Source organism: Rhinatrema bivittatum, chromosome 5 (assembly GCF_901001135.1).
Source record: "Rhinatrema bivittatum chromosome 5, aRhiBiv1.1, whole genome shotgun sequence".
Taxonomy (NCBI): Eukaryota; Metazoa; Chordata; class Amphibia; order Gymnophiona; family Rhinatrematidae; genus Rhinatrema; species Rhinatrema bivittatum.
In genome coordinates this window covers 235,238,390-235,255,216 of record NC_042619.1, presented here as the reverse complement: position 1 = coordinate 235,255,216, position 16,827 = coordinate 235,238,390, and the positions used below count along the sequence as shown (strand labels likewise).

The 16,827-nt window shown below is 45.2% G+C and overlaps 1 protein-coding gene across 8 annotated transcripts in view; it reads left to right on the top strand.

Annotated features, from left to right (window-relative positions):
* Positions 1–16,827, top strand: part of DOP1B (DOP1 leucine zipper like protein B) — a 299,309-nt gene that overhangs the window by 266,225 nt on the left and 16,257 nt on the right. For all 8 annotated transcript variants that reach the window (XM_029603491.1, XM_029603487.1, XM_029603486.1 and 5 more), the window contains 3 exons: positions 12,151–12,279; positions 13,171–13,307; positions 15,713–15,768. In XM_029603491.1, coding sequence (XP_029459351.1) covers positions 12,151–12,279; positions 13,171–13,307; positions 15,713–15,768 — 322 coding nt within the window. The remainder of the gene's footprint in view (positions 1–12,150; positions 12,280–13,170; positions 13,308–15,712; positions 15,769–16,827) is intronic.

The following is a 16,827-nucleotide window of genomic DNA, read 5'->3' as shown; positions in this document are numbered from 1 at the left end:
CGAGAAGGGATTCTGGTCCATCCCTACCTAGACGACTGGCTGATCAGGGCGAAATCTCGAGAGGAGAGCCTTCAGACTACCGACAGAGTGATCGCCCTTCTGGAAAGCTTGGGCTGGGTAATCAACCTCAGCAAGAGCTGCCTACAGCCTTCCCAATCGCTAGAATATCTGGGAGTGCAGTTCGACACCCGGGCAGACACGGTCAGTCTTACGACCAAGAGACAGTTGAAACTTCGGCAGCGCATCCAGTATCTGATGGGAGCCAGTTGGCCCATAGCCTGGGATTATTTGCAGGTTCTGGGTCTCATGGCATCCCCCTGGAAGTGGTGCCTTGGGCGCGGGCCCATATGAGACCTCTACAGCATTCCCTGCTCTCTCGCTGGAGCCCCCGTCGACGGGACTATTCCACGCACCTTCCGTTACCAGCCGGAGTTCGGGTCCGGTTGCGGTGGTGGTTGCAGTCCCACCACCTGAGCAGGGGGTCCAAGATGTCCCCGCCCACGTGGACCTTGCTCACCACGGATGCCAGCCTGAGCGGCTGGGGAGCACATTGCGAAGAACTCACCGCGCAAGGCCGATGGAACAGAGAGGAGTCCACGTGGAACATCAATCGCCTGGAGGCCCGGGCAGTCCGATTGGCATGCCTTCGATTCGCTCACAGGCTGAAGCACAGAGCTGTCAGAGTGATGTCCGACAACGCCACCACGGTGGCCTACATCAACCGTCAGGGCGGAACCAGAAGCCGACAGGTATCCCGGGAGATCGCCCCGCTGATGATTTGGGCGGAGGCGACTCTTCTGGACATTTCCGCCGTCCACATCGCCGGAAAGGACAATACCACAGCGGACTTCCTCAGCAGAGAAAGGCTAAATCCGGGAGAGTGGCAGCTGTCACCCACAGCCTTCCAGATGATTGTGGATCACTGGGGGATTCCGGACATGGATTTATTGGCGGACAAGGCCAATGCGCAAGTACCCAGATACTTCAGCCGCAGGCGCGACCCGTTCTCGCACGGAATCGATGCCCTGGTCCAGCCGTGGCCGCCAAGGACTCTGTTATAAGCCTTTCCTCCGTGGCCGCTGCTGGACGCCATCGTCCACAAGATTCGGAAACACCGGGGCCTAGTTCTTCTAGTGGCACCAGACTGGCCAAGAAGACCCTGGTACGCGGACATGAGAAGACTACTGGCAGGGGAGCCTCTTCCCCTGCCTCCTCTCCGGGACCTTCTACGTCAAGGTCCCATCCTACACGAGGATCCAGCTCAATTCTCTCTTACGGTCTGGCCATTGAGAGGGCTAGACTGAAGAAAAGAGGTTACTCGGGGCCCGTGATTGATACCCTCCTCCGAGCTCGCAAGTTTTCCACATCCCTCACCTACGTTCGCATATGGAGGGTGTTTGAAACATGGTGCGACACTCACGGCACCAATCCACATGCCACCACAATACCTATTGTGCTGGATTTCCTGCAGGATGGGCTTCAGAAGGGTCTCTCCCTCAGCTCCATTAAAGTTCAGGTGGCGGCCTGTCTTGCTATGGTCCCAGGAGGGGACGGCAAGACCATCTCCAAGCACCCAGATGTTTCCCGTTTCCTGCAAGGAGTCAAGCATATTCGTCCGCCACTAAAGAGGCCTGTGCCCTTATGGAACCTCAATCTTGTTTTGGATTTTCTCGCGGGGTCCACCTTCAGACCCCTTCGGGGCTTGTCTCTCCGGTCTCTAACCTTGACGTTGGTGTTCTTGCTGGCGGTGTGCTCTGCACGCCGCATCTCTGAGCTACAAGCACTGTCCTGCCGTGATCCCTTTCTAAGACTCACTCCAGAGGCTATCCATCTTCGGACGGTTCCCTCCTTTCTCCCTAAAGTGGTTTCACAGTTTCATCTTAACCAAACCATATCCTTGCCGACCTCGGCAGGTTTGAAGACATCTGAAGAAGGACGTTTATTGCGCCATCTCGACATCGGCAGATTGCTGTCCAGGTATCTGGAAATGACACAAGACCTGGGAAAGACGGACCACCTGTTCGTCCTACACAGCGGGAAGAAGCAAGGTGAAGCGGCCTCTCAGCCCACCATTGCCCGCTGGATTAAGGAAGTTATCAGAGCAGCCTACGTGGAGGCGGGGAAGGCTCCGCCTCTGCGGGTCAAGGCTCATTCTACCAGAGCACAAGCGGCATCTTGGGCTGAATCCAGGATGCTGTCGCCGGCAGAAATCTGTAAAGCAGCGACGTGGTCCTCCCTCCATACCTTTTCCAGGTTCTACCGTCTGGATGTCCAGGCCAGGGAGGACTCTGCTTTTGCGAGGGCGGTACTACATGGTCCTCAGGCAGCCTCCCGCCCTGGCTGGGAGTAAAGCTTTTGTACATCCCATTTGTACTGAGTCCATCTGGCTACACGCCAGGAAATGTTGAGATTACTTACCTGGTAATCTTCTTTTCCTTAGTGTAGACAGATGGACTCAGCATCCTGCCCAGCTGCCTGTGTACATGGGTTTCACCGATTCCAGGTAAGCCATGGCCTTTGTTTCCATAAAAGCGTACACTCTACCAGGTGTCAACGCCTTCCGGTTGTGAATGCTGGCGGTCTCCAGCCACTGTCAATTGGTCAGGGGAATCCTGTTTTCACTTTTTCACTTTTCACTGAACGTCAGTACACACATCCATAACAGCTTTTGCAAGGAAGATTACTGAATCGCTACGCTTCCTGTGGGGCTATATACCCCGTGCTGATGTCAGATCTGTCTCCAACTGCTAGCACACGGATACTATCCCATTTGTACTGAGTCCATCTGTCTACACTAAGGAAAAGAAGATTACCAGGTAAGTAATCTCAACATTATGACATCCATCGTTTTATTCGCCATTCCCTTCCTAATAATTCCTAACATTCTGTTTTTTTTGACCATCATAGTACACTGAGCAGACAATTCCAAAGTATTATCTACTATGATGCCTAGATCTCAATCCTGGTTGGTAACTCCTAAGATAGAACCTAATGTTGTGTAACTACAACAAGGGTTATTTTTCCCTATATGCATCACTTTGCACTAGTTCACATTAAGTTTGATCTCCCATTTGGAAGCCCAATCTTCCAGTCTCACACTGTCCTCCTGCAATTTATCATGATCCGCTTGAGATTTAACTACTCTACTTATTTTTGTGTCATCCGTATATTTGATCACCTCGCTCGTTGTACCCCTTTCCAGATCATTTATAAATATATTAAAAAGCACCATCCAAGTACAGATCCCTGAGGCATTCCAGTGTTTACCTTTCTCCAATGTAAAAACAGACCATTTAATCCTACTGTTTCCTGTCTTTTAATTAGTTTGCAGTCCATAAAAGGACATCCCCTCCTATCCCATGACTTTTTAGTTTTCTTAGAAGCCTCTCATGCATGACTTTGTCGAACGCCTTCTGAAAATCCAAATACACTGCATCTACCAGTTCACCTTTGTCCATATGTTTATTTGCCCCTTCAAAAAAAAAAAAAAAAGTAGGAGATTTGAGCAAGACTTCCCTTGGGTAAATCCATGCTGGCTGTGTCCCTTTAAACAATGTTTGTCTAAATGTGTTGTGATTTTATTCTTTATAACAGTTTCCACAATTTTTCCTGGCGCTGAAGTCAGGCTCCCCGGTCTATGGTTTCCAGGATCACCTCTGGACTCCTTTTTAAATATCAGGGTTATGTTGGCCACCTTCCAGTCTTCAGGTAGAATATATGATTTTAATGATAGGTGGTAAATTGATTGAAATAGGTCTAAAATTTCATGTTTTAGTTCTTTCAGAACCCTGGTGTGTATACCGTCCAGTCCAGGTGACTTACTACTCTTCAGTTTCTCAATCTGGTCTACCTCATCTTCCAGGTTCACCGTGATTTGGTTCAGTTCATCTGAATCATCATTCTTAAACGGTCTACGGAACGGGTTTCTCCCAAACATCCTTTTTAGTAAACACTGAAGCAAAGAATGCATTTAGTCTTTCCGCGATGGCCTTATCTTCCCTAAGTGCACCTTTAACCCTTCGATCATCTAACAGTCCAACCAACTCCCTCACAGGCTTTCTGCTTTAGATATATTTTAAAAATTTTTAATTGAGTTTTTGCCTTTATGGCCAACTTCTTTTCAAATTCTCTCTTAGTCTGTCTTATCAATGTCTTACATTTAACTTGCCAGTGATTATGCTTTATCCTGTTTTCTTCTAATGGATCCTTCTTCCAGTTTTTGAATGAAGATCTTTTGGCTAAAATAGCCTTTTTCACCTCACTTTTTAGCCATGCTGGCAATCGTTTGACCTTCCTTCCACCTTTCTTAATGCGTGGAATACATCTGGACTGTGCATGTAAGATTTTTTTTTACGTTTCCATGCCTGTTGCATACCCTTAACCTTTGTAGCTGCACCTTTCGGTTTTTATTTTTTTTAAACTATTTTTATCATTTTATTAAAGTTTCCCTTTTGAAAGTTTAGTGCTAGAGCTATTTACTTCCCCCTTCCAGTCATTAATTCAAATTTGATTATATAATGATCACTATTGCCAAGCGGCCCCACCACCATTAATTCTCACCAAATCTTGTGCTCCACTGAAAATTAGATTTAAAATTGCTCCCTCTTGCCTGTTCTTGCATCAATTGCTTCATAAAACTGACATGTATTCCACCCAGGAACTTTATCTCTAGTATGTCCTGATATTTCACTTACCCAGTCAATATTGAGGTAATTGAAATCTCCCATTATTACTGCACTACCAATTTGGTTAGCTTTCTTAATTTCTCAGTCTCATCATTTTGGCCAGGTGGTCAGCAGTATACTCCTATTACTATACTCTTCCCCAACGCACAAAGGATTTCTACTCATAAAAATTAAATTGTACATTTAGTCTCTTGCAGGATCTTTATCCTGTTGGACTCTGTGCCACCTTGCCACCAAGTTGCTCCTCTCTATCATGTTGATATAATTTGTACCCTGGTGTAGCACTATCCCGTTGGTTATCCTCTTTTTCCACCATGTCTCTGAGATGCCAATTAAGTCTGTCATCATTCACTGCTATACACTCTAACTCTTCCATCTTACTTAGACTTCTGGCATTAGCATACAAACATATCAAAGTGGGTTCTGTTTTATTAACATTCTGCTTTTCAGTTGACAGGGATAAATTGGAATCTTTTAGCTCAAGTGAGTCTTTAATTTTAGGCACTTGAACTACTTTTCTTATTATTGGAACCTCTCTATTTGATGCCTTAACTCTAATGCTTCATTAGTATCCTTCAAAGATGCCTCCCTCCGAACCATGTGCTGCTAAGTGACTGTCTGCTTTCCCCTTAGAGCAGTTTTTAAATTAAATCCATCTCCTTTTTAAAGGTTAATGCCAGCAGCCCGGTTCCACCCTGGTAAGGTGGAGCCCATCCCTTCTTAAAGGCTTCCCCCCCATACCCAAAAGTTATCCAATTCCTTACAAAACTGAATTCCTCTTCCTTGCACCATCGTCTCATCCATGCATTTGAGACTCCGAGCTCCGCCTTCCTCTGGGAGTCCTGCGCATGGAACAGGAAGTATTTCAGAGAATGTTACCCTGGAGGTTCTGGATTTCAGCTTTCTGCCTAAGAGCCTAAATTTGGCTTCCAGAACCTCCCTCCCACATTGTACTATGTCATTGGTGCCCACATGTACCACAACAGCCAGTGTATTCACAATTTATCTGGTAGTGACCTACAAGGGAATGATTAAACTCTTGATATGGTGTGGGGAATTTCTGAATTTAAGTTAAAAGGCTGATTGATTAAAATTTTTTTTTTTTTTTAGTGTGAAAGCGTCACCTACCTATAAATTAAAGGGTGGGAGGGAGGGAAAGACAAACACACAAAACTCCTGGTTTTTGCCTGCCCTCTACCTATTTAATACAGACACACAAACACACTCAAGAATATACCCCAATAGCTTACTTCTCCCCAAAACCTTTAAGTACTAAAATTTCTCCAAGCAGTACTTACTAATTATTTTCAGCCACCAGCAAGATTATCCTCTCTTCTCAGTGCTCCCACTGGATTCTCCTCAATTTGCCTCTCCCCCAGCCTCCCATCTCCAACTCATACTTTGAATGCCTGCTAAAGTTGAGAAAAAGGAGCAAAGCTCAAAGGAGCTGAGATAAGTTGCCTGAATCAGGTAAGTGATTTTGGGGAGATTGTTCTGTTTTCAGCCGGCTATGGTTTTTATCCATCCTACATTGATTGGGGGGGAGCGGGATAGCTGATGGCCTCCTCTTGGACAAGGTTGAGTATGACCACTAGTGCAGTCTGCAACTGCAGGAGCTCTCCTAGGCCCCTTTGTGTCACATGCCTCTGAAACAGAGAAGTTCACAGGGAATCATCTTGGGCCTTGGAGCTGTTGGCTGCCACTGTGGAAGCAGTCGGGAAGAACTCTTTAGCTGTGCTGTGGTCAGAGCACAGGCTGGGAGAGGCCTCAGAATCACTAGTTTTGGCAGGATCGGTGCCATTTTAGATTCTTCCTCTGCGAGTCTCTTGGCCTCCCAGCTCCAATTCAGCGGCAATGTTCCCTCAAATTTTTGAAAGATTTCACGCGCAAAAATGTTTTTTGTGCAATTTTGTTTAAGCCAAGTTCAAATTTGTGCACTACGAGCCTGTATAATGCAAATAATATTGGGATTTTCCATGCATGCTATGTTTTGCTGTGTGTGCAAGATTCACAACTGGTGTACGCTGGCACAAGCGCACAGCTTAGAGGGAACAGTGTTCAGCAGTGTATTTTGCGTGTTTCCCAGTGTTGGCCCCAATGGGCATAAAGCCATATCCACTTCTCACACAGGATATGCATTCTCTGGGTGATTTTTCTCCTGAAATTTTTAGATTTCTGTACCAGGCCTTTTTTGCAATTTAGAGGCCTGGTTGGAAGGGGAGATCACCTGCGAATAAAGGGCTTTCCTCCAGGTTTCAGCCAGGGGATCAAGTGCCCAGTAAAAAATCAAAGGCTTCCTTTCCTGAGGAGACACTTTTGGAAGAAGCTGAAGAGCAGTGGGATTCTGCTAGCTGAGCTTCTCTGGAGGACGGAGAAATAATTATTTATCTCCCCATAAGGATGAGATTTGGGCACTAATTGGTTTCATTGCTGCAAATTGTGGACTCCAAAGTTGAGGAAACTCTTAACTGGGACCCCATTATTAAGGAAGTTCCAAAGTCTTCTAAGGCCTTTCCTTTTCACTTGGAGGTGGAGGAGATTTATTTATTTATTTTATTTATTTACAAGATTTGTTACACACACTCTACAACAGGGGTCGGGAACCCATGGCTCGCGAGCCAGATATGGCTCTTTTGAGGGCTGCATCTGGCTCGCAGACAAGTGTCGCCATACTTCGCGGTTCCCCGCTGACCCAGCTGCTCCCCGGTCCTCCGCCGCCCGGGCTTAAAATGCTGTCAGCCCGGGCGGAACGCGGCAGGACAGCTGGAGTCAGCGGCACCGGCGTGCTCTCTTCTCCCCCCCCCCCCCCCCCCCGCGGCCCGGAAGAGGAAGTGGAGAGCATCGGGTGCCTGCGCGGGAAGAAGAGACCACACTAGCGTGGTCTCTTCTTCCGCGCAGGCACCCGATGCTCACCACTTCCTCTTCCGGGCCGCGGGGAGGGGGGGGGAGAAGAGAGCACGCCGACTGGAGTCATCGGGGTGCCTGCGCGGGAGTCATCGGGTGTCAGCCGGGTGCCAGCGCTGGAGTCATCGGGCGCCTGCGCGGGTCTTCCCGCGCAGGCACCCGATGCTCTCCACTTCCTCTTCCGGGCCGCGGGAAGAAGAGAGCACGCCGGTGCTCTCTTCTTCCCGCGGCCCGGAAGAGGAAGTGGAGAGCATCGGGTGCCTGCGCGGGTAGACCCGTGCAGGCACGCTAGTGTCCGGGAAGAAGACTGCAGCGCGGCTCGGAGGAAAATGAAAATCTTCAACCGCGGCCGATGGGACTCCGCCTTCGCCTCCGCGAGGGCTGAAAATGAAGGAGGTTAGCGTTGGGAGGTGGCTGCTGCTGCCGCGAGTTCCCGGGGGGGGGGGGGGGAAGGGGGAGAGAAAGAGTGAATGAATGAGCGAGCAAGCATGTGTGTTTGAGATCCTGTGTGTGTGAGTGAGAGATTGCATGTATGTGAATGATTGAGAGCCTGTATATGTGAAAGAGAGTATGTCTGTGATTGAGATCCTGCCTGTGAGAGAGAGAGCATGAATGTAAGTTTACCATTGGGAACCTGTATGTGTAAGTTTGTAATTGAAAACCTGTTTGTTTGAAAGAGTATGTGTGTATGATTGAGATCCTTTGTGTGTGAGAGAGATCATGTGTATGTATGATTAAGAGCCTGTGTGTATAAGTAAGAGAGAGATCATGTGTGTCTGTGTCTGATTGACAGCTGGTTTAGGTGATGGAGCATGTGAGTATGTGATTGAGAGCCTGTGTTTAAATGAGAGAGAGAGACCATGTGTGTATGTGTGTGATTGAGAGCTGATTTAGGTGAGGGAGCATGTGAGTATGTGATTGAGAGCCTGTGTGTAAATGAGAGAAAGAGAGGACATGTTTGTAAGCATGTGAATGAGAGTCTGTGTGTGAGAGAAAAAGACAGCATGTATTTATGTGATTGAAAGCCTGTGTGTGTGTAAGCGTGAAAAGATAGACAGCATGTGTGTAAATGTGTAATTAAGAGCCTATATAAGTGAGAGAGAAAAAACATTTTTATATGTGAGTGACTGAGAGCATGTGTGTATAGGTGTGTCATTGAGAGCCAGTGTGAGAGAGAGCGCTGGTATGTGACTGAGAGAGGAGAAAGTTCCAAGCAAACCACCCCACCTCCTGCTAATTCAGAACAATCTCAGGACACCTGGATATCAAACGTTCCCAGGTATGCAGAGCAAAAAAATTTTTGTATCCTTATTATTTTTCATTACTGGATCTTTGTGTCTGCTATTTTGAAATATTTTGTTGGTATCTGGAAATGTTTTATATAAGTTTTTAATTATTGGATATTCCACTCATCAGCTGTTTCGAAATATGTTCTTTTTGTTAGTACAGTTTTACTGCTGATGATTTTATATTTCTTGATTTGTTTTATAAGGATGTGTGATGTTTCTTTTTTCCTTTGTTACACTGCATACAGAGACTCTGGCTTGTTGCAGTTTCCAATTCAGTTTTTGTCTGCATGCTTCTTGTTATGCGTTTTGGTCTCTTTATTCTATGTTAGGTGAGGGACAGCACGTGATTCAGGTGAGGTTTTCTGCTGGCGTGTAGTTTCTGTGTAGGACTCTATAGCAGCCTGACTTGGTCCGTTTTCCTAATAGGAGATGTATTGGTGTCTTAAGGCCTGGTGTAATATTTTCAGAGACTTATTGTACTTTAAAAGTGTGATCTTACATAAAATGCACACATTTACTTGTATTTAGTTTTAAACATATTGTATGGCTCTCATGGAATTACATTTTAAAATATGTGGCGTTTATGGCTCTCTCAGCCAAAAAGGTTCCTGACCCCTGCTCTACAAGGATCGAAGCAGGGTACAAAATGACATTCATAAAATAATTACATAACAAAGCATTAAAAAAACATCAAATTTGCATATTCATCAGGCACATCAGGGCACTAGATTTAACATACTAAACAAAACAACAAATCATTCTGCCTCGCTAATTGCCTCATTCTCAGGATTACAGATATCACCTGTTTGTCCATGCCATTGAAGAATAGCCTCCTTTGGAAGACAGTCCCTCAGAATCTGTTGAGGGGTGTGATTCTGAAACCTCCTCATGGATACTTATTACATTGGATGCGAGTCTGTTAGGTTGGAGAGCACATTGTCTGGATCAAGTAGCTCAAGACCTCTGGTCTTAGGAGTAGGCTGCTTGGTCCATCAACAGATTGGAGACCAGGTCAATAAGATTAACTCTTTGCCTCTTTTTTCCTTTGATAAAGGGGAATGTGGTGACAGTGCGACAGCAATGGCATATATGATCAGACAAAGAGGTACCCGAAGTCTAAGGGTGTTGGAAGAGACATCTCCTCTTCCCTCTGATCAAGAAAATGTTCAAGCCGGAAATGTTTTTCAGCTAGAATTTCCTGGATCCAGGCAAATGTGAAACTCAGTCAAGACACTTTTTATCATATAGTACTTTAGTGGGGCTTACCTCACATGGATCTGATGACAATTCATAACAATTGCCAAGCTTCACTGTTTTTTCAGTCATTGCGGGGAGTTCGGGGCTGAAGGAATAGATGTCCTAGTTCAACCATGACCAAGAATATACTTACTTTAAATCTTCCCACCATTGCCACAAATAGGAAGAATCTTACAAAGAATAAAGTTGGAGAGTATTCATGTGATTCTCATGGCTAAAGATTGACTGAGAACATTTTAGTGTGCAGATCTAATGAGGTTGAAAATAGACAGCCCTCTTCATCTCCCAGATGTCCAAGGACGTTTGATGTGGGATCTGATATGGCTTGGCTCTTGAAAGCTTGCGCCAGAGGAAGAAAGATTACTCTTCTTTGGTAATTTCTACTCTCCTGAAAACCTGTAAGACTTTCACTTCTCTGGCTTATGTTAGGATCTGGCATCTCTTTGAATCATCCTGCAAGGAATGGTTGGTTTCTTCGTGGCATGCAAATATCCCCTTATTTTAGCCTTTCTTCAGTGAGGCTTGGATAAAACGTTTAAGATTCAGGTAGCTGCTATATCCTGTTATAGGGGCAGAATTCAGGGCATCTTGGCTGCCTCCCATCTAGATGAGGTGAAGAGTGTATGGCCTCCATTTAAGCCGATTGTTTCTCAGTGGGATCGCAACATGGTTCTGAAGGTGCAAGTGTATCCTCCATTTGAGTCTCTAAAACAAGCATCTGATTAAGGATTTATCCTTAAAGATGTTTTTTCTGGTAGCCGTCTGTTCGGATCAACATATCTCTGAACTTCAGGCTCTTGTCTGCAGGGATCCTTTTGTGGTGTTTGAATCAGACTCTATATCTCTTTGTCATGTACCATCTTTTCTTCTGAAAGTAATGTCAGTATTTCATCTCAAGTAGTCTATTTCTTTGCCAGTCTTTACTAAAGAGGAGTGTCAGGGCAGCAATAAGTCATTGAGGTTATGAATGTCCATCGAGTTCTCATTAGGGATTTGGAAGTCACTAATCCTTTCTGTAGGAAGGATAGATGGTTCAGTCTATTTGGAGGCCCACATAGGGTGAAGTGGCCTCTCTAGCAACTCTGGCGAGGTTGATCAAGGATACCCTATTTTCAGTGTAGTTGCTAAGAGGCCATTAGGCCCCAGAAATTCTTAGTTCATTCCACTAGAGCCCAGTCTTCCTGAGTGGAAGCAATTGCTGCGCTGCCTGTGAACATTTGTAAGGTGGTTATTTGGTCGTCAGTGTATTCCTTTTCTAAGTATTACAATTTTAGATACTTTTACTAAGGAGAATGCAGCTTTTGGGGCTGGTATTCTCAGTGCGGCCTTCCTTCCCAGAATAGAGGGCTTTGGTACTTCCCACTTGTCTGGACTGGTGTAGCAGGATGAAATGGAAGGAGAAATTGTATTACCTGTTCATTTTCTTTCCATGAATACTCAACAGTCCAGGATCCTCCTGGGAATTTGGGCTGTGATAAGAGTATTGTTATCAGGTGAATGTCTTTATTCTTATTTATTGCAGAGGAACAGCTTTTCATCTTCTCAGTATTTATCTGCTATCTCCTGTCCACCTTTTCGATATGTTGGTTTCTATTTTTCCTCAGGGTGCGGTCAAGTAGTGTGGTGTAAGAGAATTTTCTTTCACAATTTTTAAATGTTTTTTGCATTTGGTGGTTCACATTTTTATGACCTGTTTAGTGCTTTGTCATAGGAATACTGGTTATCTCTGTGGTGCATCTCCGCTAAGTGGTGGTGTTGATGTCACAAGGAAAACTGTATGCTCTGCCTCCATCTGCTGGTAGAGAAACATAATCTACTTGTTTGGACTGATGTAGCAGGATTCATAGAAAATTAACAGGTGGTAAAATTTCTCCGTTGATATTTTAAAAGGTTATGTAAACAGAAGGATGATACAGAGACCAATCTGATTACAATCCAGTTCAGAAGTCACATGTCAAATTTCATTCATTAATTGTTTAGAATGCATCGTAATCATTGCACTTCCTTTATTACAGACATGCAAAGCAGCTCCTTGAAACTTTTCCCAAGTTCTGAGCAGAAAGCCATGTTACTGAAGCGCCAGGCCTTCTCCATCTTCAGTGGAGAGCTCGACCAGTACCACCTGTATCTTCCTCTCATACAAGGTACAAACGGCATCCTGCGGCACTGTGGAAATGGGACATGACTGCTCTTATATCTTTGGTCTTCGTCTTCCTTGCTAGAAATTAAAAAAAAATTTGCAAATTGTAGCTCTACAAACAATTTACAAGGAAAGGAAAAATGGAGCTCTCAAAAAGGATTTGTCCTTTTTTTTTCCTCTCCCAAAACATAGATGCTGAGCCAAAAAAGCATCTCCATGCCAGCTCTCATTTCCATTGGGAGTGTTTGCTTACCATCTACCAGCAGCAACAGGGGTCTGGGAAAGATTTGATTCTCTTGGTATTACCGTAGGAGTCACAAGAGATGCTTTAGAGTTTGTGCTGGTTGCCTTTTTTACCATTTTAGATTGGGGTGGGGTAGGATGAAGTGGGTGCAGTATCGCTGTACTAAAGCAGAATCACATCATTTTTTATTTGGCCTCAGTTTTTGTTTTACAGATCTAAATGGCTTTCAGTGTGTTGGCTCACTGGTAGCAGCTAAGAAGAGACTGGCTAAATTGAACTACTGTTACATTTCTGTATCGGGACATACAATTGAGCTTTGACAAGGCTTGTGGCAATAAAAAAAAAAAAAAAAATGCCACTAAGCAGTAAACCAAGGGCTATGCACTCTAAGCTGCAGCTAGCTAAACAAACGTGTACTGTAGTGTACACATTTTTTTTTTTGGTTTAACCTTAAACCAACATTTTGGTTTCTTTTTTCAAATTAAGTTCTATTTGTTTGTGTCCTGAATATGTGACGTTACCCCTTTAAAAACCAAATTGTTGAGCTTTTGAGGTGGTTGAATGTTTTTAAAATGCCATGATTGTAACACACATTAAGGTGAATAATTTCATGTTAGCCATAAATGATACTGATTTTTGTTTTGGTTCTAGAACGCCTAACTGAAAATCTTCGTGTTGGACAAACCTCTGTGATGGCTGCCCAGATGTTTCTCTTTTTCAGAGTTCTGCTACTAAGAATTTCCCCGCAGCATCTAACCTCACTGTGGCCGATCATGGTGACTGAGCTGGTAAGCAGGGCTGTCTTAAGACGTGAAAGGCCGGGGCCCGGGTTCTTGCATCTGTAAGGAGCCCCAGGTTATGCACCCACACCCACTCTACCCCCAGCTCTTTGATCTTGTTGCCCTTTAAGCCCTTGGGCCCCAAGATGGGTTAAGGTGGCACTGCTGGTAAGCCCAGAGTAGCACAGCTAAGGACATGCCCATTATATTGGGCATCTCAAAGCTGATTCTCTTGTGAATTATTTTTGCATGGCGCTGTTTACCTTGATGATTCTGTATAGGTAATAAATATTCTTATAAAAACACCTCTGTACAGTTGAAAGATATTCCATGAAAATGAGATATTTGGAATGGCGACTGTAGCTTCCAGGTTAGATTCCCATTCTCAAGCTCAAAATACAATTTTTAAACTGCATTTTGGAGAGAAAAAAAGTCTGTAGGTACTTTTTATCCATGGGCTTTGCTTCAAGTTTCAAAGCAAAAGTAAGCGCATGCCTTCACTCTGACATATGTCATGGATACAAAATACATGCAGCCATTTGCACTTGCTTTTTGTGTGGATACATTTTTAATTGCATATTCAACTCTATGCATGTTATTTTCAATCTCAATGTGGTGTTTTTGTCCCCAACTAAAGCACACCCCCAGGAACAACCTCCTCTTAATGAAACTAAACATGCAAGCATTGTGGAGCAATGTATGTACTCTTAGCCACATTGAGGGAGGGAAGCTTTTGGATGGATGATTTATGTGGGTAAAATTTTTTTTTTTTTTTTTTAACCTGGGTAAATGGCTTTGAAAATTGTTCTCTTTGGGGCAGATTTTAAAAGTTACGTGCGTGCCTACGTTTTTGCACGCTCCCTGGCGCGCACAAATGTATGCTTGATTTTATAACATGCACGCGCAGCCGCGCACATGTTATAAAATCAGGGGTCGGCGCATGCAAGGGGGTGCACACTAGTGCACCATGCACTCGCCGAGCCGTCCAGCTGGCTTTCCCCGTTCCCTCCGAGGCCACTCCGATTTCGGACTTTTCTTCCCCACCCCCCAGCCCGGAAAAAAAACAACCCCATACCTTTGTTGTGGAAGTTATGCCTGCCATCCAAGTGCTGGTGCGCGATCCCCTGGCACATCAGCAAAGGGCCGCTGTGCTGGAGTCCTCGGCCACGCCTCCCAGACCGCCCAGCCATGCCCCCGGATCGTCTGCCCCGCCCCATCCTGCCCCCTGCCGGCCCATTCAGAAAAGCATTGGGACATACGCTCGTCCCAGGGCTTTATGCGCGCCGTCGGGCCTTTTGAAAATAGGCCCGGCCCACGTAACCCCGCCTGGATTTACGCATGTAGGGCTTTGAAAATCTGCCCCTTTATGCTCTTGAGTTCTGCTTGGAGACAGTGGATTGTGAAGTTCGGGCTGTGTTATTCCTGCTTTTTGACACCGTTACTCATCTGATGGTACCTTGAGTAGGAGGGAACGGGGAAAGCCAGCTGGTCTCCCCGAGGGCTCAGCGCGTGCAAGGTGCACTAGTGTGCACCCCCTTGCGCGCGCCGACCCCTGACGAATTGGGGCATATGTGGAGCCACCAGTGCTATGTTTTCACAGTTTGAGTGAAAATGCAATGTTTAAGGAAGACCTAAAGATGATGTAGAAAGGAATTGTATGTATAAAAGAAATTGCACCAGCATAGGCAGACGGGAGCAATTTTTGAATGTCTGCAGTAATGTTCCCTCTAATTATTTTGTGGATAGTGTGCACAAAAAAGTTCACGTGTGCAACATAATGGATACATGTGTGTGCAGTGTTCTTTGAAAGACCATTCTAGTTTCCTTTGCTTATACATGCTGTGTTTTCCTGTGTGTGTGTGCATGCATGCACACATAGCTTGCAGGGAATATTGGTCTGCAGGTAGCTGCAAGTTCCTTGAGTACTTTTCCCTGCAGACTTTGTATAGTTTTCAAAGGGAATGGTATGCAAAATTGCATAGGCAAAACGTACCCACTGAGATTTGCCCATTTTTATTTCTGCAGGTGCTTCTTTCCCTTCACGACAACGCACGTAGTTTTGAAAATGCAAAATTACGTGTGGTGTTGCACTTCCCTCCCCCACGGAACACCTCCACTCCGTACAGATAAAAATGTTCATGTCATACCCTTATCCATGGCAACAATGGGCAATCTTCTAAAAGCCCCTTTCCTCCAAGTAAATGGCTTTTGAAAAGTACTGCCCTCAAAATGTACTTTTGCTTTCCACACCAAACTTCAATGATCTGTTGCAGGAAATATTTGCCAAAAAGCAGTCATCAAAAGAAATAGTTGGATAATTTTGTCAGCACACATGAGCCATTCAGCAGTATTAAACTTGGTTTATGCACAAACAACCCTATTCTCCTCTTTTTTTTTTTTGTTTCCTTCTAAAGATCCAGGCGTTTGTGCAGCTGGCGGAAGATTTAACAGAGGAAGACGATTCACCTAAGTAAGAATGGTTTACTTTGTGTAGCAAAACCAGCACAGCCAGAAAGAAAAGGCTTTGTCTGCAGAATGTCTGGGAGAGGTTACCCAGGAGAGGTGTGCAAACACAGAGCTGGGGTGTGTGGGCCTTGGCTCCTGAGCTCTCACTGTATTGTCATCCGCTGAGAGCCTCCACCGTTGGAGCATCCAGGGGCCAAAATTCAAAACCGTGCAGTCACTTTTTCACCCACAGACTTTGCACCAGTTTTTAAAGGGAAAGTACCGGCGTGCTTTCCCTTTGAAAGGTGCACAAGGAAACAGTACCTGCAGACACCTGCGCCTGCATTTTCTACGGATTTTGGGTTTTTTCTGGTAAAAACGCGCCGTGTTTTAAAAATGCGAAACTACATGCCTTGTTGCCTCCCCCAGCCTAACTCCCGCCTTGGGAAGACCTCCACGGGAATAGAAAGACGCATATCATAGAACAACATACCCAACTTTATACCCATGTCACATGAAAAGCCAGCATCTGGTCATGTCTGAAACCCTGGCATATTACAGATTCTGTGATTCTTCATGCGCCTTGTTTGAGCTGTTTCAACCACGGTGCTATTTTCAAGGCACCAGAGAAGTACCTTTGAACAAGCGCACTTTGATGGCTCTCCCTTTTCCTTCTACTGTATTTGATGCTATTGTGACACACAGCAAAATGCTGTGTTATCTGTAAAGTGAGCTGGGCTTCAAAAACTGTTCCCCTTTTGGCCACTGTGGCCCACAGTAGTCGCATCTACCAAGTCAGGAAGGAGTGGTTGAGGGGGAATGCTGGTGTGAGTGGTCAGATAGGATGGTGAATTTTTCAGGGTTGTAGTAATGTCATGTTGATAAGAACAAGGGTGTTGCTTCGGTGGAGGCCGGTGACCTGGGGAGCAAAATGACTGCCTTAATGTGAAGGTGTCATCCTCCAAATGAAAGAGAACCTGTGAAAGGCATGTCACCAAAATTAACTTTAATGGCCAGCTGTGTGGGATGGGAAAAGATGTGGAGCAGTACACAGTTATACTGATTCCCAGTTCTCCTATAGAAG